The sequence below is a fragment of the Aquarana catesbeiana genome, linkage group LG02 (genome assembly GCF_042186555.1).
Source record: "Aquarana catesbeiana isolate 2022-GZ linkage group LG02, ASM4218655v1, whole genome shotgun sequence".
NCBI lineage: Eukaryota > Metazoa > Chordata > Amphibia > Anura > Ranidae > Aquarana > Aquarana catesbeiana.
Window position 1 is genome coordinate 403,712,865 of NC_133325.1, and position 21,869 is coordinate 403,734,733.

Here is a 21,869-nt window from a genome sequence, read left to right on the forward strand (position 1 = left end):
TTGATGTTACTGCAAGCAATTTTAATACAAAATGTGTTGTTTATTTAACAGTTCATTGGTACAGCATTATTTTCTGTTGCAAACTAGTTGAGAAAATCACACAGCAGCCTGTTAGAACAGGATGTAATGACAGTTAACAGGAGGGATCCATGTGTGCTCTACCACTTCCACTCCACAGGGTTAGCCTGCCGGAGGGAACCCATAGATACATGTGAGGGAGGAACTTTGCTGGTGAGTTCCATTTCACTGATGCACAACTGTGATCGTTTGTCTACCGAAATGAACATGTCACACAAATCCTAAGTGGAATGACCATTAAATAATAAATAAGAATATACTAGGCAGATAAATAAAACAAATGTAGTTTACAATAAGAAAAATCAAATGAACCTGGGATGAGTGCAAAATGGCTGTGGAGACGCATATGCTATTCTATGCTGCACCAGGATTTGGAATTTACTGTCACGCTAATGGCTGCTCCCAAAAGGTTAAATGTCCTTTTCAATGGCAGTTGCTGTAAATGACTTGATCATAATTGGTACTGTAAGGTCAAAGCAGAGTGTGCAAGTGCTGTCAATTCAGAAAGCCCTAATGGTATTAAAAGAATTCTTTTGTCAGTCTCTGTTCCCTCTGCAGCTTAATAAAGTAATGTTCATATACAAAACAGAGGATTTCCCTATTAAAGTTTAGTAGTGTTGTCCTAGGATACCAACCCTAAAAAAAGGGTCTTCTACCCTGCAGAGTCAGAACATTAGTTGTCTACACTCCTGTTTCACAATCCATCTTTCTACGAGAGCCCCTGAATCTTCCCAGGAATTCACACAAGGCTTGTTTTATCTACAGAAATATTCACATGGAAGTATTAAGGTACAAAAACAAAAGAAACAGATAAGGCAGTTATAAACATCTTTTTCGTGTACATGTATAGACGATAGAAATTTCCCACTTAGAACTAGCGTACATCCAGATGTACAGTGCATGTTATAAAAACAAAGCTTATGGTCTGCCCCACTGGTGGGCTTGTTGCTCTTGTGCCCAATGTTCTCTTCAGGTAGGACTATCTCTTTGTGCCCGAAGTTTTAGGAGTGCTGGTAATTTTCTTTGACATGGTGGGGATTTTGGAGGGTTTAGACAGTCCTCTGCGGGAAGGTCCACCAGTAGCACTGCTTTCTGAGGTGTCTGAGCAGGCTGACTGAGTCTCTAATAGGTCAAAGTCGGAAGCGTCACTTCCTCTCCGACTGCTGGCTCGGCTTCCAGTTCGGCTTCCAGCGCGACTACTACTTTTCTTCGGGTCTAGATCAGAAGATTGAAAACGTGAAACCAAAAATTGGAATGCAGCCAAGGAACAATAGACAAACTAGTTTACTTATTGTGAAAAAAAGAGGAAGTTTGTACTCTATAATATCCCTTTCTTGGATCCACTGAGGGATACAGAAATTTTGAACCTGTTGGGTTATACTGTAACCTCCAGGAGAATTAAACACTGGCTAACTAAAATGAGTTTTAACCTGTTTGTTTGACTGTTTTGATTGTGAATACAGTTATACAAAAGTTTATTTTATTATGTACTTGACCACTTTTTTAATGTTCAAAAATGTTACATAGAAGCTCAATATTACACTCGGGAAATGGAGTGTGCTAGTTGTGCTATCCTAAAGCATTTTCTTTTTGACAGTCGTATTTGTTTTTTTTTTTTTGCCTTGTTTGTATTAAAATGAAAAAATGTTTTATCAATAACAATCTGATTAAAAAACAAAAAAAAAAGGCAAACAACTTGTGGTTGAGATCAATATAGCCCCTCCATCTCCTGGTATGCCTCAGTTTTGTGGCAAGGCAGTATCAAGAAGCATGATTGTAGACACACAGGGACGGGACCCAAGTACCTCAATGGATTTCAAGAAAGGCATTTTTCAGCAAGTAGAAAAATCCTTTTTTCTTTCTTGTCCATTGGGGGACACCTCAATTCTGAAAACGTTAGGACATCCCAAAAGCAGTCAAACTGTAGGGGTGAAAAAAATGGATTTTTAAAACAGCTTACCTGTAAAATCCTTTTCTTGGAGTACATCACAGGACACAGAGCACCATAATAATGACTATGTGGGTTATACGCTTACCTTTAGGTGATTGGACACTGGCAACCAATAGTAAGACGGTTCCTCCCATATAACCCTTCCCACACCGGAAGGACCTCAGTTTTGTAGCAAGCAATGACAATCCCAGAAAGAGGGGAGGGACCTCTGTGTCCCGTGATGTACTCCAAGAAAAGGATTTTACAGGTAAGCTGTTTTAAAAATCAATTTTTCTTTATCGTACATCACGGGACACAGAGCAACATAATAATGACTATGTGGGATGTCCTAAAGCAATGCATCTGGGGGGGGGACACATCATCCCTAGACCCAATGGATCTGAGATTATAAAGCAGCCTGCAACACACTGTGGCCAAAACCAGTCTCATTTTGAGATCTCACATCCACCTGGTAAAACCTGGTGAATGTATGAACTGAAGACCAAACGGCTGCTTTGCAAACCTGAGCCATAGACACCTGCTGGCGTACTGCCCATGATGCACTAACCTCTCTAGTGGAGTGTGCTCTTAAATTCCGGGGTGGAACCCATACGCCTGGACAATAGTCTGATGAATCCACCTGGATATGGATGAACTTGTTGCCGGCTGTCCTTTTTTAGGACCCTCAGGCAAGACAAAAAAACAGTCAGTTTTCCGAAAGGGAGCTGACATTTCCAAGTAAACCTTTATCGCTCTCACCACATCCAGTGAGTGAAGCGACCTTTCCTCCCTAGTTTTAGGGTTAGGGAAAAAGGAAGGTAAAATGATATCCTGATTCAAATGAAATTTGGAAACTACCTTTGGTAGAAAATCTGGACGAGGACGCATGACCACCCTGTCCTGATGAAGAACCATGAAAGGGCGGCCAATTCTGACACCCTTCCAGCCGATGTTATAGCTATTAAGAAAACTAACTTCCTGGTCAATAGGACAAAAGGAATATGCCTAAAAGGTTCAAAGGGCTGACTCTGTAAGGCTGAAAGCACCAAATTTAGGTCCCAAGGACATAAAGGTGGTTTAAGCGGTGGCCTCAGGTGCGTTACTCCCTGCACAAAGGTTCGCAACAAAGAATGGGATGCAATTGGTCTCTGGAAAAAAAAAGATAAGGCCGAAATCTGTCCCTTAATTGTCCCTAAAGCGAGCTGCAAGTATACTCCTGTTTGAAGAAAAGCGAGAACTCTTCCAATCGTATACCTACGAGGGTTCCATTTCCCTTTCTCACACCAAGAAATGTATGACTTCCATACTCTGTAGTAGATAGCTCTAGAAACTGACTTTCTAGCATTTATCAAGGTGGACAAGACTGAACCCATAATACCACGGTTTTCAATAGTCTGGTCTCAATAGCCAGGCCATCAAATTCAGCAACCTTAAAGAAGGATGGAATATGGGCCCTTGAGACAATAGGTCTGGGTGGCAAGGAAGGACTAATGGGTCCCCTACTGCCAATTTCACAATCTCCGAGTACCACGACCTCCTGGGCCACGCTGGGGCCACTAAGATCACCGGCTTCCGTTCCTCCCGTATCCTGCGCAGTAAGTGCGGCAGAATCTGGATCGAAGGGAAGGCATTTATCAGGGAATACTGATCCCAAGGAACCACTAACGCCTCTGTCCCGACAGCAAGCGGATGCTTGGTCCTGGATACAAACCTGTCTAGTTTGGCAATGAATCTGGATGCCAGCAGATCCACATCTGGGGTCCCCCAGTATTGGCAAATCTGTAGAAAAACCTCGGGATGCAGGGACCATTCCCCTGGTAACAATTTCTGACGACTTTGGAAATCCGCCTGCCAATTGTCCACCCCCGGAATAAACACTGCCGACAGAAACGGCACATGTTCTTCTGCCCAGGTCAGTATATGATTTACTTCTCTTTGAGCTGCCCGATTCCTGGTACCTCCCTCGTGGTCGATATATGCCACTACTGTGGAGTTGTCGGACTGAATCCTGACAGGAAAACCCTGCAACCTGGACGTCCAGAATCGCAGGGCCAGACAAGTTGCCCGGATCTCCAAGAGATTGATGGGCAGAGTCCTCTCTGTCTGGGACCATACTCCCTGAACGGATGCTTCCTTTAGGACTGCTCCCCAGCCGAGAAGACTGGCGTCCGTGGTCACCACTTTCCAGGCCACTGGTGGGAAAGACTTCCCTTTTCTTAAGTTGCTGGTTCTTAACCACCAAGATAGGCTCCATAGCACCTGTGGAGATAGAACCATAGGCTGATCCAAGGTTCGAGCAGACTTGTCCCACGCCTTCAGGATGCTGTTCTGAAACATTCTGGAGTGGAACTGTGCATATGGCACTGCGCTGAAAGCCGACACCATCTTGCCCAATAACCTCATGCACAGCCGAACAGAAGGTGTTGGATCTTTCTTTACCTTCTGTACAAGCTCCACTATGGAGGTGACCTTTAAGGGCGGAAGAAACACTCTTTCTTGAGCAATGTCCAAGACCAGACCCAGATATACCAAGGCTTGGGTCGGACAAAGAGCTGACTTGTCCAAATTCAGTACCCAACCTAGGCGTTGTAAAACCCGTACTGTTCTTGATACGTTTAGAACTAGCATAGGGTGAGAGCATTCCCTTAGAAGTAGATCGTCCAGATATCCTATTAAGGAAACCCCTAGAGATCTTAGGGAAGCCAACACTGGGGCCAGAATCTTTGTGAAGACCCTGGGAGCCGTGGCAAGACCGAAGGGCAGTGCCACAAACTGGAAATGACTGCCCTCTACAGCGAAGCGTAAGAACCTTTGGTGAGGACCAAAGATCGGCACATGAAGGTACGCGTCTTTGATATCTATGGACGCCAGATAGTCCCCCTTTCTCAGGGACCTTATTACTGAACAAACCGATTCCATACGGAAGGATCGGACGTCTACAAAGAAGTTGAGAGCCTTGAGGTCCAAAATGGGCCTTACTTCCCCATTTGGTTTCGGCACTGTGAATAGGTTTGAGTAAAACCCTTTGAATCTTTCCTCGTGCGGGACCTCCACAATTACTCCCTGCAACAGCAGATGGTGTAAAGCTAGGAGTAGGCATCTTCTTTTCTCTGGATCCGCCGGAACCCTTGAGTGTAGAAAGCGGTTCAGGGGAAAATCCCGGAACTCTATTTTGTAACCGTATTTTACAGTGGAAATGACCCATCTGTCTTGAACCAGTTCTTCCCAGGCCTCCCCAAACAGCCGAAGTCTGCCCCCCACCCGTGAGAGCGGGGGCGCCCCTTCACAAGGTAGACTTGGAGTTGGGCTTGGATGGCTTTTGGGTTCAGGGTTTTTTCTGACCCTGAGGTCTTTTAAACCCAGACGGCTTAGGCCGTCGATTCCGCTTAGGGGAAGAGGCACCAGGCCCTGGGGGATTAGGAATTTTGTAAGAAGGCTGCTTCCTCTTCTTTTTAACCACTTCCCGACCGCCGCACGACTATATACGTCCTAAGTTTGAACGGGGATATCGTTGTTATGGCAGCAGCTAGCTGCCATAACCCCGGTATCCCCGTTTTCGTGCGGCGGCCGGCTTTCAGATAAAAGTGGTCCCTGCGGCGGATTCGCCGCGAGATCACTTTTATCGGTGGCGGGAGAGGGGCCCCTCCCGCCGCGATCCGGTGCCCTCCGCTGCTTACCGGAGCCGTCGGTAGCGGCGGAGGCGATCGCGTCCTTCTGCCTGGTGTGTCTGGAGACAAGTGAGGCCAAGATGGCGCTCACTCGTCTCCATGATACTGCTGGGCGGAAGCGACGTCAAAACGTCACTTCCGTCCACGCCTCTTAAAGGCATATTTTTTCAAATGTCATTTTTCTAAATGACTTTTTTTTTTTTTTTTTTATTGCATTTTAGTGTAAATATGAGATCTGAGGTCTTTTTGACCCCAGATCTCATATTTAAGAGGTCCTGCCATGCTTTTTTCTATTACAAGGGATGTTTACATTCCTTGTAATAGGAATAAAAGTGACACAATTTTTTTTTTTTTTAAACAGTGTAAAAATTAATAAAATATTTTAAAATAAATAATAAAAAAAAAAATTTTTAAAACCCCCCTGTCCCGACGAGCTCGCGCGCAGAAGCGAACGCATACGCGAGTAGCGCCCGCATATGAAAACAGTGGTCAAACCACACATGTGAGGTATCACAGCGACCGGTAGAGCGAGAGCAATAATTCTAGCCCTAGACCTCCTCTGTAGCGCAAAATATGCAACCTGTAGAATTTTTTAAACGTCGCCTATGGAGATTTTTAAAGGTTAAAAGTTTGACGCCATTCCACGAGCGGGCGCAATTTTCAAGCATGACATGTTGGGTATCAATTTACTTGGCGTAACATTATATTTCACAATATAAAAAAAATTGGGATAACTTTACTGTTGTTTTATTTTTTTATTCAAAAAAGTGAATTTTTTCCAAAAAAAGTGCGCTTATAAGACCGCTGCGCAAATACGGTGCAAAAAAAAGTATTGCAATGACCGCCATTGTATTCTCTAGGGTGTTAGAAGAAAAACCATATATAATGTTTGGGGGTTCTAAGTAATAATCCAAAACGAGGCTAGTCCTTAAGTGGTTAATAGGAAGCAGAGCGCTCTTTCCTCCAGAGATCTTCTGGATATATTTATCCAGATCTTCGCCAAACAGGCGCTCTCCATGAAATGGAAACGCAGCAAGTAGCCTTTTACATGGTGTCTCAGCAGACCAGTTCTTTAGCCACAATACTCTGCGCATATGAACTGATAGTAACGCAAAACGAGACATTTGTTGGATTGAGTCCTTTAAGGCGTCAACCGCAAAACACAAGGCATGAGGGATCTCTATTAGTTCCTCAGCAGATTCCTCCTGGCAAGGTATGTTCTTCACTAACCTCTTAAAGCGATCCTTTAGGGATTGACAAATCCCAATGGCTGCAACAGCAGGCTGAACTGCTGCACTGGCAACCGAGAAGGAGGCCTTTAATAAGGACTCTAGCTTCTTATCAGCCGGATCCTTGACAACCTGGGCATTATCCACTGGACAGGTTAAATTTTTATTCACAGAAGATATGGCAGCGTCTACCAAAGGTGTGCTCCATTTCTTCCTGAACGTTTCCTCCATAGGGTATAAAATAGAACACCTTTTGGGAGGTAAGTATATTCTGTCAGGATGCTCCCAGTCCGCATAAATCACCTGCTCCAGTAACGGATGCAAGGGAAAGGCTTGGGAAATTTGTTTATTCTGCAAAGATCCCAGAGTGGAACAGGAGAGTGCAGACTCCTGAACCAGGGGTAATTTAAACCCAATTGGTACCATCTCCATTAGAGATTGGATAAACGATTTCTGGCAATGGGAGGCTGAATCTTCAGCCTCTCCTACCTCCTGGTCCTTCATGACCACCTCCTCTGGATCATCTGCCCATTCTGGTTCCAGGTTACCTAGACCCATCTGGCTATAAGAGTCCTGGGGCTCTAGTGACTCACCACTTGGCCCAGGCTCGGGAGATCTATTACGCTTCCTTCCCCCCTGTGTTACAGAGGCAATCATGCCAGCTATTTTGCCTTCAAGACCCGCTAAGGCAGATGCCAAATCATCCTTTGTAACATAAGCCAAGGCAGATACATTGGTAGTGGCTACTATGCCTGACAAGTGCAATGGCTCAGGCAGGTCAGAAACCACAGGTCCTTCAGTAAAAACTGAGGCTACATCAATATGGGGTTGGTCTCCTGCTTTTTGTGGAGGGACTCTTACCCCTGGGCTTGCCTTGTCCTCGTTTTTTGGAAGACACAGCTTACACACGAGAAATAACCAAGGAGTACTCCCCACAAATTACAACCAGTCTTTAACCTGTCACCGTAGGGTCCAAGACCATCCGACTCACGTGCCCACCGCTCGCTCTGCCTACTCCACGGGCACGCCAGGAGCTCCATGCTTAAAAAGCCCTAGCTTGGAAGCGAGCGCGCGGATCAGTGGCTGGCGATCTGCCCACCGCCTGCGCCATCCTGACGCACGCGGCGCGTGAACCGCAGCAGCGCACGCGCACACCAGCGGTGGACCCGTGGCGCGCATGCGCACTTGCACGCCAATTTTAAAAAATGCACGCCAACCAGCCTTTTTTTCTTTAAAAGCAAAAGGGGGAAATACATATCTGTATATATATATATATAAGAACCCCAAAGGGGAGTACTCACCATCCCATGCAGCAGGGCCTGTCTTGCCAGGCCCAATCTTCCCCCATCATGGCGGGTAGCGCCTCTAAGGACCTTCAGGGACCGGGTCCCCCATATATTTGGGTCCACACCCCTGGACCTGTAAAGCACCCTTTGTGGTTTCCTTGGGCAAAGTAGACCAGGAATACCAACTTTTAACAAGGTTCCAGCGCCTAAATAGGACACACTACAAGCAACACCCCATTCTTGAGCCGAGGTTCGGGTACCATCCACTTTAGCTTTAGTAAGCCATCCGAATGGATCCAATTATAACGTCCTCAGTGGGACATTCTTTGAAGAAACTGAAGAGCTTCGATATCCGTGACCATCACCTTCAAGACACTGTCGAAAAAGGGTCCTTCCGGTGTGGGAGGGGTTATATGCGAGGAACCGTCTTACTATTGGTTGCCAGTGTCCAATCACCTAAAGGTAAGCGTATAACCCACATAGTCATTATTATGGTGCTCTGTGTCCCGTGATGTACGATAAAGAAAGAGCAAACAAATGCTTACACGACCAATGTAAAAAAGGACCTGGGGGGACTGCCTGCAGCTCGAATAGCTGCCTGAAGAACCTTACTCCCAAAGCTGGCATCTGATGAGGCCTGAACATCCACCTGGTACAACTTTCAGAACATGTGAACAAAATAAGGTTGCAGCTATGCCAGTCTAAGAAACAGTAGCATGATGTTGCAGAACTCAAGAGGCACTCACAGGCCTTGCGGAGTGTGTCTTTACAGGAAAGTTTAGCACCTGATCTTTAAGACAATAAACTTGACAAATGGACTGTTTGAACCACTGGGAAATGGTGGAAAAGGAAGCTGGTTCACCTTTATGAGTAACCTCAGGAATGAAAGAGAGAGTCAATCTTTCTGAAGGAAGCAGAGGCAAAGTAAACTCTCATAGCATAAACTACATCCAAGCAATGGTGGGGGATCTCCTTCTGATAAACTGGAGCTGTACAGAGAGACAGAATAACGATGCCCTGATTGAGGTGAAAAGATAAAACTACCTGATGTAGATAGGAACTTCTGGGCCTAAACACCACATTGTCTTTGTATAAAACTAAAAAGGGGAATATCCCGTTCGTCCAACAAGGAAAGGAATTTATGAAGTGCAAACAGAATGAAATTCAGATCCCGGGGCTCACAGGGCAATGCACATAGGGAACCACCCTACGCAAGGGCCTTGGTCAATGAGAAGCCGGTAGTATCTGGAATAAGACTGCAAGCACAGAGACCTATCCCTTGATGGTGCTAAAGGTCAAATGCTAGTCCAGGCCTGTCTGCGAGAAGACAAGTTTTTTTTCGCAAAGTGAATTTCCTGGGGTGCGGATTTTTCACCTTGCACCAAGAAAAATGTGTCTATTATATAGGGTAATGTACCTTGCGGGAAGTGGCCAGGCTACTATTGGGACTGAGAAACTAGTCTGTAAGCATTTTAAGTTTCTTCTGTGGTAGAGAATCTCTGTCTTGAACTGTATCTAGGAGCATACCCAGATATTCAAAGCAGTGTGTTGGTTCTAGTGGCGACTTCTGAAGTTTCAGCACCCAACTGAACCTTTGCAGGGTTTGGGCTATGCTGTCTAACAAAACCCGCACCAACTGTTCCTTCTGCAGGAGGTTGTCTAGAAATCTTTCATTGGGCCTCTCTAAAGCTGGCTACACATTATACAATTTTCTTGTACAATAAAAATCCTTTCGCAAGTGAAATAGCTTTTATATAGATACATATTTCAACTATTTAACAGTGCAGGGGGGCAAGGTGGTGTCTTCCCACGTGTTTCCCAGGGTCACCCGATTGTACCAGGAGCCTGGGACCACAACTAGCTGCTTCAGTATGGAGAGAAGGAGGAAACTGAGGAACATGTGTTCATTGATTTCTTCTGCACTAAATGAAATTAGAAGCAAAGATGATTTTGTCACTTCCTGTATTAGAGCTTCCATTCTCTCGCCACTACAGCCAGGGGAGTATGTAACTAAGCAGATCCCTTGCTTGGTTAGACGCTTTAAAAGAAATGTCTCCATTAAGAGTACCTGTCACCTGCCCAATGTTATCACATGAGGTTTTTTTTTAATAAGTTTGCACTTTATTGTAAATATGCCATTGTTTTGGAACTTCCTTATATTAGGCCTCCAGCAGTTCTTAAAAAAAATATAACCGCTTATAAAAGACTGCGGAAGAAATGGGTACCAAGCATTTTTGTCGATAATGACATGTCAGATTCCTTGTTTAACTTTGCCTAAATGAGTGATCCTTATGGCCAACAGTACTGTACAGTGGAAATGACAGCAACCAGTCAAATGCAACATATATTTCAGAGCAAGAACTGAGCTTAACTGTGGTAAAGAAAATGGCTGTGATTATGTACCTGTAGCTTGTAACATAAACCCTTGAAACTCTGTGCTTACACTTACCAGGTCGGCTTGATTTGGCACCAGAAGGCGTGGCTGTATCTCCTGTTAGGGATGACCGGCTTGTGTGGATGGCTGCTTTCTTCATTTTACTGCTCTGTGCCGGTGTAACCTTAAAATATATATATATATATATATATTAACAATTGTTAAAAGGTTTTGAAATGATAATGTAGGCTTGACAGCCAAATTATTAAATCACTGTTTTTCATTTCTCTGCAGCCCTTCAGGGGAATTTAGGATTAATAATTTTCCATGCTGGACTCAATATCAAGTCTTTGCTACATCGGTCTAAAAGAGACACAAATGTAGCTTGCCCAGAAGCCTCCCTTAAACCATTCCCTTTAAGGCCCCTTTTACACTGCTAGACCAATTGGGTCCGCCTGTCAGTTTTTTAGGCGGACCCAATCGGACCATCCTTTGCTCTCTAAGGAGCGGTGGATGGCAATGGACATGTGTCCGTTTACACAAGCCGAAGTCTGATCCAATCCTGCCTGCTAAAAACATGTGGATCAGATCGAATGACAGTCGGACGGAAATGGACAGGTGATCCATTTCCATCCAAAAGCCCGTATAGGAAAGTGGACTGTGTCCATATCAGCGGAGTGGACACGGACCTGTCATCCACCTGCTCAGCGGGTATCAGCAGAGAGATCCCATGCTAAACAGGCAAATCCACTGGCGGACTCCACCAGTGTGAAAAGGACCATAGAGAACACTGCCAGCAGACATCAATTTAGCAGGAATACTACGGCTTCTTAAAACACAAGACATAAGCACTGACATATGATGTTAGAAAATATTTTTCTTCTTCTACACATAGGGGACAAAAGCTTGCCATACCTGTTCAGTGTTCTCTGACAAAAAAAAAATTCTATTTACCATAAAATCCCTTTTCTTGTCGGCCACTAGCAAAGAACTGAAACACGTGAGCAGTAGTTGGGGATATCCTGGGCTGGCCTACAGTTTATATATAAATATATATATATATTTTTTGCCAGTGTCCAATCCTCCTGACCTGAAGGTGAAAGACTTGCTATGTTTCTAAAAAAAAAAAGTATTGTTGCTAGTCTAAAGTTATACTGCTCACCCGCCCATTTCTCCTCTCTTCTATTCACAAAACTAGTAATACTATTCCACCACAAAGCATCATGTGTGAGTGAGCAGTGGAGATATGGGCATTTAACTGTTTCTCCATTCACAGAAGGCGCTGCAGCAGCCTGCAGATAATCGGATACACACCATTGCACATTACTAATGTTTTTGTGCTGTATCCACCCCCCCCACAATATTACTAAACTTCAGAGCTTTGAGGATAAAACCATTAGTGGACAGCAGAGTCCTTATCTAGAATCACGTGTAGGAAATCCTTCACGTATTCACAACCCTAGACAGCGTTACTGTTATACTGTAGTCTTTTAAATAATAAAATAATTAAAAAACACCACAGCAAGGCAGCAGAGAAACAAATATATTGCAGAGCTTACTTTATTAATTGATATGATTAGCAAAATAGGTGGATAGCCCCTAATAATCTACAAGAACAAAGCTGAAAGTTCTGCCACACATTACTGTGTTAAACAACCAGTTTTATTAGCAAGCCCATTGTTCTCATTTTATTGAAACCCACTACTTAACATTTAGTAGTACAATGGGCATTTAAAAGAAAATCTTAATTCTATAGTGGTGTGTCACATTTTATTTTAGAACTCTAAGGCAGAGATTGTATTGATTGGTACTGTAGGTATATGAAAATAAACATTTTTTTTTTTTTTTTTTTTATATAGAGATAAGCAGATTGAAAATGCCATGCTATCAGTGCTTTGTTACATGGATATACTGCATACAGATGAAAGTTATTCACTCCAGCATGCACTGCAAATTGATTACAACAATCTTAATCTCATGGTGAACACCACCAATCTGTTAGAATTAAGATGCAGAAAAACAGAATAAAATCATAGCGTAATTAAAATCATGCATACATGTAAAGTGGAACAACCCATGGTCATTTTAGTAAAGACAGGCTTTTTTATTTTTTTTTTAGTTTTCTCAGTCAGTGCTTCTGTTGACATGCCTTTAATCCTTGAATATTAGAATGAAAACAAATCATAATAGAAAATCATACTAATTGAAGATACACAGTACAGTGTTTCTATTCATTCACGATTGTTAGCAGAAGAAACATGGTGATGGAACAAGGTGTTAACAGAGAAATGAATGATAGAAGGGAAATGTGTGGATTCTCCAAGGGCTGGAGGACCATACTCTACCTCACATGATGAAATCTGGTAGTCTGAGTAGTCGGAGCCCCTAGAGGGCGTGCTAGCCTTGCTGTTTACAAGCCAGGGCTTCTCGTAACAGCGAGATATCTGTTGTGGAGTCTGTGAAAGGGGCAACACCACACAGGATGGAGTGGGGAAATGAGTGAAGATGAAGAAGGGAAATGAGTTTCCAATAGAAGATAAACACAATACAATGCCAAAAAAACAAATCAAACACGAGCACGAATAAAGAAAAACAAAGAAAGCAAAAAAAAAAAAAAAAAAAAATGAAGGCAGGCACAACCTGCCACAATATGGAAATGTTATACAGGCAAGACTGTTTCTTATTGTATTTTTGATGTAATGTATCCCACTACACAGCACTGTACATTTAATTCATTAGAACTATTATGCTGCTCCTTGTAGGAGCCCATATAGCAAAGTGATACAAATTCAACTTGCTTTCTACATGACCAGACTGGTGCAGAGTGTGGTCAAGAGCTCAGGGTAGACTTCAGGTGGTTTTTGTACTAGGAAATATCAGCCACTATGTGTGTGGGGCTGAACCATAGTGTAGGCTGCAGTGTATTCCTGCTTGTAGAAGCTGGAAAACAAGCTTTAGGTTTACTTACATGGGTATTGTTTTTTGGGATTTGAGCAGATTCCCAATTGCTAAAATGGTGAATTGGGACAACAACTCTGTGCTTGACCTTTTTTTTTCAGGTTTTTCTTTGAATTGAGCAGATTCTATTGGGTTGCACGTGAATTGCAGGTGAAATACAGCCTTTCTTTGTAGCTTCTTTTGTTTGAGAGCACTGCTTTCAAATGCAAAAGGCAACATTTGATGAAAGCACAGGAGTCATTAAATAAATGCTACTTTTACAAGCGTTTGATGGATTTTGTTTATATTTTCAGCCTATAAAAGCACCTCTATGTTAGCCTATGTGTCCATTTATACAGGCATTTACAGGATGAAAAAAGAAACAAAAAAACATCATCAGCGCATTCAGGAGAGGAGCTTTTGGGCATGAATGCGCAAAAACACTAGATGCGTACCCTTTTGACAAAATCTATTTTAATACGCTAGAAAGATATTTTTTTACTTACTTTGTCATTAAATTTTGTAATTGAGTAATTTTTCTCCTTCACTGATGTGTGCTGATGAGGCAGCACTGATAGGCTGAACTGGTGGGCATTTATGAGGTGGCACTGATGAGGAGGCACTAATATGCCGCACTTATGGGCACTGCTAGATGGCACTGGTGGGCATTGATGGGTGGCACTGATTGACAGCAGTGATGGGTAGCGCTGACTGGCATCACTAATGTGCACTGATTGCTGACACTGATGGCGCTATTGTAATCAGGGCACTGATTATCAGTGCCCCGATTACATGTGTAGATGTCTCCTGTGATGAGATGTCTCCTGTGAGGAGATGCTGCTGATCGGCTCTCCTCACACTCTGCCAGTGTGAGGCGGGGAGTGCCGATTATCGGCATCTCCGTGTTTACATGTGACCAGATGTGATTGGACACAGCCGATCACATGGTTAAAGAGCCATGGACGCGCCTCTTTACAGAGATCAGGGTCGCGCCGTGTCCTAGCAACATGGCGCGGCCGTTCTGAGACGCCAGCAACTAGTTAAGCGTGTTCGTGCTTTAAAGGATAAGTTCACCTTCGGGAACACGTTTCACCCGTTTTTAGGGTGGAACATGTAATATGTTCTTGCTGCAGCAGGCGATCCGAGCCCTCTGTGTGACAGCAGTACGGTGAGAAGTTCCCTATGCCAGCTGTTACTCTGTGAAAAGAGCGCAGCCATGTGGTGCTTCACCCACACAGCTGCATCATTCATTCTCAGAGTCCTGTAAATGAATCCATAAGTACCATCATCCTCTGCAGATGTTAGCTTGTCGTTCTCAAAAATTCTGATCAGTGTGAAATTGCCTGCCTGTATAAAGTACGAGCAGACAGCTTTCACTGACAGTCTGCAGGTGAACTTATCATTTAATGGAACGGTCAGAATAAATAAATAAATATTCTGGCTAATAGAATGTATTAACACAATGTGAGAACGCACATAAACACGCATGCAAAACGTGGCTGTAGGCACATTTTTGAAGCTGCTTTTTTTCCTGCCACGAGCAAAGGCATTAGAGGAGGAAAAAAAATGCCCTATGTGTATGAGGCCTAGAAGTGGAGTGACTATAGACATTTACAAGATGGCCTATTCTGTACAGAATGAAGAACAGAAAAGGATGGTTATCTGTTCACATAATTCTAGGTAATCTTTTTTACTTCAGCCATGTCCTTAGGTTTCATCTTTGGTCAGATACTTGCCAAAAATGTTGCACATCTAAAGGGATTCTGGGAGGATTTTATGATTACAGTAGGCAGAAGTCTCCTAAACTTCTAGCAATGTATAAAGTTAATCTGAAAAGGATTCTTTCTTAGTAATACAGGAATTTCATTTTATTCTGATATATTTATGTGTGTATGATGTCACCTTTTTTGTTGACACAAATTGCCTTAACCACAAAAAAAAAAAAAAAATGCACACTTTAGAAACTGTCTATATCCTAAAAATTCAGCTGTGGTGTCTAACATTTTAAATAATTTATGCTTTTTGTATTATCTGTCCTCGTGTCCTCTGAGTTCAGGGTTGAACATATCCTACATCTGTCACAATGACAGCCAGGGCTATACAAATCTGAAAACATCTTTATGGAAAGTACCCATAGTGCCTTGAAAAAGTTTTCATACCACTTGAAATTTTCCACATTGTTATATGTTACAACCAAAAACGTAAATATATTTTATTGGGATTTTATGTGATAGACCAACACGACGTGGCACATAATTGTGCAGTGGAAGGAAAATGATAAATGGTTTTCAAATTTTTTTACAAATAAATATGTGAAAAGTGTGGCGTGCATTTGTATTCAGCCCCTTTTACTCTGATACCTCTAACTAAAATCTAGTGGAACCAATTGCCTTCAGAGGTCACCTAATTAGTAAAAAGAGTCTACCTGTGTGTAATTTAATCTCAGTATAAATACAGCTGTTCTGTGAAGCCATCAGAGGAGGTTTGTTAGAGAACCTTAGTGAACAAACAGCATCATGAAGGCCAAGGAACACACCAGACAGGTCAGGGATAAAGTTGTGGAGAAGTTTAAAGCAGGGTCAGGTTATAAAAAAAATATCCCAAGCTTTGAACATCTCATGGAGCACTGTTCAATCCATCATATGAAAATGGAAAGAGTATGGCACAACTGCAAACCTACCAAGACACTGCCATCCACCTAAACAGACAGGCTGGGCAAGGAGAGCATTAATCAGAGAAGCAGTCAAAGGGCCCATGGTAACTCTGGAGGAGCTGCAGAGATCCATAGCTCAGGTTGGAGAATCTGTCCACAGGACAACTATTAGTCATGCATTCCACAAATCAGGCCTTTATGGAAGAGTGGAAAGAAGAAAGCCACTGTTGAAAGAAGGCTATAAGAAGTCCCATTTGCACTTTACGAGAAGCCATGTGGGGGACACAGCAAAAACGTGGAAGAAGGTGCTCTGATCAGATGAGACCAAAATTGAACTTTTTGGCCTAAAAGCAAAACGCTATGTGTGGTGGAAAACGAACACTGCACATCACCCCGAACACACCATCCCCACTGTGAAACATGGTGATGGCATCATGTGGTGGCAATGCTTTTCTTCAGCAGGGATAGGGAAGCTGGTCAGAGTTGATGGGAAGATGGATGAAGCCAAACACAGGACAATCTTAGAAAAAAAACCTGTTAGAGTCTGCAAAGACTTGAGTCTGGGGCGGAGGTTCACCTTCCAGCAGGACAATGACCCTAAACATACAGCCAGAGCTACAATGGAATGGAATTGTTTAGATCAAAGCATATTCATGTGTTAGAATGCCCCAGTCAAAGTCCAGACTTAAATCCAATTGAGAATCTGTGGCAAGACTTGAAAATTGCTGTTTATAGACGCTCTCCATCCAATCTGACAGAGCTTGAGCTATTTTGCAAAGAAGAATGGGCAAAAGTATCACTCTCTAGATGTGCAAAGCTGGTAGAGACATCCCCAAAAAGACTTGCAGCTGTAATTGCAGGAAAAGGTGGTTCTACAAAGTATTGACTCAGGGGGGCTGAATATAAATGCACGCCACACTTTTCACATATTTGTAAAAAATGATGAAAACCATTTATCATTTTCCTTACACTTCACAATTATGTGCCACTTTGTGTTGGTGTATCACATAAAAGACATTTACGTTTTTGGTTGTAACATGACAAAATATGAAAAATTTCAAGGGGTATGAATACTTTTTCAAGGCACTGTACAGTGCATTTTATATGAAAAGTAAGGGTGTTTGGCTTGATCACTGCATTCCACAGACATTGCACTATGTCTTGCCAGTTGACACACAAAACACAGCAAATACAGTTAGCAACAAGAAAGTTTATACACACGCAGTTGGTCAGAGAGCAGTACAAAGCCCACACTGCAAATACACTGTGTATCTTGTGTTATATCTCTACTGACATAAAAGTATGTTTATGCCCAGGGCACGGCCAGGCCTTACCTTTGAGCCACTGGCAGGAGTGGCGGGTGAAGACGGGACGGATGTACAGCTGTGGTTACTCTGGCTGGCACTGGAGCTGGACCGTGTTGGTGAGGCAGTCCTGGAAGACGGTTTAGACCTTCGCCCTCGGGACCTAAATGGGGTCATTCCTTGGGATACCCCTTCAGGAAGTATAAATTTCTCTCGCAGCTCTAGATTTGTCCTTCCCCTTGCTGTTCAAAAGAAAAGAAAAAGCAAAGTAAGCATTTTCATCATTACTCCTGTGGTCTTTTTTAAAAAGGCAAAGATCAATTCCCCACAGCAGCCAGAGATCACCTTTTATCAGTTTAAATGATGAATGAACAGAGAAAGATGCTTTCCGACAGGTTGCTGCATTTTGTGTATTGTTCTTTGCCTTAATAAATAAACCCATCAGTTTCATAAATTGGACACACAGAGCTTTTTCAGAGGCATAGCACATTAAACAAGTTTAGTTCCACAGCACGCAAGATTATTAATAAGCACAAACCATGAGACTGAAAAGACTGTTAAATTAGTTCAACTGAAGCCACAAAGTATTAATCAAAGCCATATAAACCATCTTCATAATAAAGCATAAACAAAATAATATGTCAGCTGAGTAACTATCATAGACATCTGGGAAAAGTACAGGATGGGGATTTTTGATATGGGTGAAAAATTTCACTTCATAATAACTACAAGACTAAGGTTTAAAAAAAATCAGGGCACCTTGCAAATGGTCAAGAATGTGAAAAAACACAGTCATTAAACACAAGTTAATGACATGCTGCAGCTTGGCTAGCTAAATCATACGTGTATAACTTTTGAAAACTATATGCAATGTAGTATAGGATTACAGCCCATGTGTTAAAAAAAACAAAAAAAACAAAAAAAACAAAAAAAAACACGGTCTTTTGTTCTTAAGGGGTAAGAGAAATCCCTTAACAAGGTTTCAATAACTCTCTGATCTAGTTTAGTAATCTTTAAATGGTGTAACACCATTTTATTATTCTCAAACCAAAATGATTTAATACTAAAGTTGCATATGAGGCATTGGGTAGTTTTAATGTAGGATGTCGTCAATTTTCTTGAACAAAATGCCACAGTCCGGTCATTTTGAAATGGTTTTTCTGGTTATAAAGACAAGCACTTCTACAAAGCCAGAGCAATTACCCAAACCTATGGAAGAGACGGAATCGGTTCTCTTTAATCTAGTCCCTGGATGGTGAACTAAAAAGAATAAAAAAAGAGGTGCACAGGGAAAAAGGGATGAGAGGTAAGGCATGCAAAATGTATAGCCAAGTCCAGCCAATGAAAGTACCGTATTTATCGGCGTATAACATGCACTTTCCCCCCCTGAAAACAGAGGGTAAACAGTGCCTGCGTGTTATACGCTGATACTATCTTTTACCAACAGGAGGCGGGAATCACCACACTAGCAGCCACCCTTCAGGGTGGGGTGGGGGTATGGCAGGCTTGGCCGCCCTGCCTCTCCTGGCCCTAGGATAGCGCTGTCTGCATAGTCTAAAATTAATAAAAAAAATCACTTGCTAGCCCCTTCTCCTACACCGCTCCTCCTGTGTCAGTGTCATTATAAAACGAAGCTTGTAAATTTCTCAATAGCTCCATTTTTTTCTGGTTGCTCTCCTCCTCCTCCTAGTTTTAGATTGGAGGAGGAGAGCGGTCACATGACCATCTATGTAACGTCAGAGAAAGCAGTCATGTGACCAGGTCAGTGGAAAATAAATGAACTACTGAGGTATATGGAAGCCTTATTTTACAATATGAGTGACACAGGAGGAGCAGTGTGGAAGGGGCTGGGAGTGATTTTTTTCTTACTATATACTGGGGAGGGGGGCTGTGTACTGTAAAGGGGGCTGTAAAAACATTTTTTCCTAAACTTGCCTCTTAAAATTGGGGTGTGTGTTATAGGCCGACAAAATACGGTACTTAAATGGTATACATGTGGATGTGATGCATAGCAAAGAACAAAGTCTTAGCTGGGAATATTGGATGTTTCATTAACATGTTATTAAAGTCAGCACATGCTGCATAACACCAACATGAGCCTGTGGACACATGCACCACCACCGACAGTAAGAAAGGTACAGCCATAAACATTTATATTTCCCCCACACAATCACAAATATCTAGGTAAGTAAATAAATGATAACTACCTGCCAACCCTCCCCTCCCCCTTCTTTACTTTTAGTTGGTTTTACACTGCCCTCTTCTGGTATGATATAAAATGCACAGCTTGAAAGAACCAATATTAGAACAAAAGAATAGTGTCCTTTTGTTTACAGACTGTTTAGTCCTTCCGTAGATGCAAAATGCTCCATCTCAAGGGCAATATAAATTCCTTCAATATATATTATTTAAAACAAACCTGTGATCCATTTACTAGGCAAAGTAACAGTGCTTCCCTCTGATGCCACATCAGATCTTAACATTGCCCCTTCTGCTGCAATTCTCTGAAAATCCATTGCAAATACTGACATTAAGAGTGTGTATGACTAATAACTAGAGGTATGGCACTTTTACTAGAGCTGAAGTTGTAGAGAGTGGTGGGAACATATATAATGTATATATACACTCACCGGTCACTTTATTAGGTACAATTGCTTGGTAACACAAATTGCTGATCAGCCAATCACATGGCAGCAACTCAATACATGTAGGCATCTAGACATGGTGAAGTTCAAACTGAGCATCAGAATGGGGAAGAAAGGGGATTTAAGTGACTTTGAACATGGCATGGTTCTTGGTGCCAGACGGGCTGGTCTGAATATTTCAAAAACTGCTGAATGAAGAATTACGGCAGTTCTGTAGGCAAAAGGGAGTCCAACCCCTTCACTATAACTTTGCCGAGTAAAAACATTACAGGTAAAAAGTAATAACTATCCTCTACGCTTATAAGAGATGGACTTTTTCCAGATAAGAATTTTACTAAAAAATAACAATACCTAATGCTGACTGAACAGTCTGGAAGAATTTTACAGCTAAAGCAGCCCATAGATCAGTCACTTCTTTTCATTCAACCTGCGGGTTGAACGAAAACACAAAAAAAAATTGCTGGTTTCCCACATCCACACATTGGATATGGATTTGGGGAATTCTCTGAGTCTTTGTATTGTGAAAGCCGGGAGACTTCCCCGCTGTCAGAATACACTGAGAAGCGCCGCAGACTAAGTGGGGAAAACCCAACAGGGTGCTTTGTGCAGAAGTCAATCAGTAGATCAATTTCTGTAAAACCAATGTGCTCATACATGGATTGAATTTTGTCCCCGCTGAACTGGTCGAATTTCGATCCATGTATGCCCAGCTTGAGGCCTTTGCAATCACAGTGAAACTGCTTTATCAAAGGTGCGAAGACTTTGAGAATACCATTAGATCCAGATCTTTAAACATTTCTAAAAGTATAGCTGCCTCGCTGTTCACTTAGGCCAGGCTGAAGGATAAATGGTCTTCCATAAACTGCCACAATACCCAAAGTTGGGTTAGCACAGTTAGTGTTAAATGGTATAAAAGTGATGTAACATAGAATATATGTCAAATAATTCTTTAAATGAAACAAATTCTTTTCTTCCAACATAACATTTATAAGATTAGATTCTCACTATAAGCAAAAGTTACACAGTGGCCAGTTTCCAATAATGGTCTGCATAACAGAATATAACAAATTTGCCTTGATCTGTGGATTCTTTTCTTGCTTTGTTATTTATAGATTAAGGTTCCGTTTTTGTTGCCTCCGAGGGGCAAAGAATGACACTGCTTATATGCACTAACATTAAATGGCTCTAAGAAAACAATGAGTAGGGAAAAAGAAAAGGATAGGGCGGCATGCACTAATCCCAATCAAGGCTTGAGTTATTGACACGGAACAAGTAATGGCATATTGGGTGTACTGATACTTTACAAACTGCCTGCTTTTGTTTTGGGTCAGAGACCTGGTAGATTACAAAGATATATGTCATTTGAAAAACAGTTTGTGGTAGCTGTTGCTATGTTTCTATTTTCTTTGTTTACAATACTAAGTTTTTTAGAATATCCTTTTTTTTTTTGTATGTTTCTAAACTTATTTTCCTTCTCCAGAAAAGGCATGTATTTTAGCCCTCTTTTTAGACTTAAATTGGATAAAAATATCAGTTGATTTTTGACAAAATCTTGGTATCTTCCTGTGCTCTCTACCTATGCATAAAGGAGGGGTTATGGGTGTGAGAAGGGGGAAGGGAAATGAGAAAAGGTCTGTTTTTTTTTTTTTTTGCAATACATCAGAAATGAAAAAGGCAGGGCTAACGTGTTCCTTTGAATTCACAGCACACAGTGTTGTCATGTCAAAGAGAAACGCAAAAGCAGACTTATTTTTTCTGGAATATC

General features: G+C 42.2%; 1 protein-coding gene across 23 annotated transcripts in view; it reads right to left on the bottom strand.

Moving 5' to 3' along the window:
* The window catches only part of MACF1 (microtubule actin crosslinking factor 1), a 437,650-nt gene continuing 415,781 nt past the window's right edge, over positions 1–21,869 (bottom strand). For 10 of the 23 annotated variants that reach the window (XM_073615331.1, XM_073615314.1, XM_073615323.1 and 7 more), the window contains 5 exons: positions 18,663–18,719; positions 17,490–17,701; positions 12,911–13,021; positions 10,641–10,749; positions 1–1,293 (listed from right to left, as the gene is read on the bottom strand). In XM_073615331.1, coding sequence (XP_073471432.1) covers positions 1,058–1,293; positions 10,641–10,749; positions 12,911–13,021; positions 17,490–17,701; positions 18,663–18,719 — 725 coding nt within the window. In that variant the 3' untranslated portion in view covers positions 1–1,057. The remainder of the gene's footprint in view (positions 1,294–10,640; positions 10,750–12,910; positions 13,022–17,489; positions 17,702–18,662; positions 18,720–21,869) is intronic. The other 13 variants (XM_073615326.1, XM_073615325.1, XM_073615329.1 and 10 more) reach the window with 4 other exon arrangements.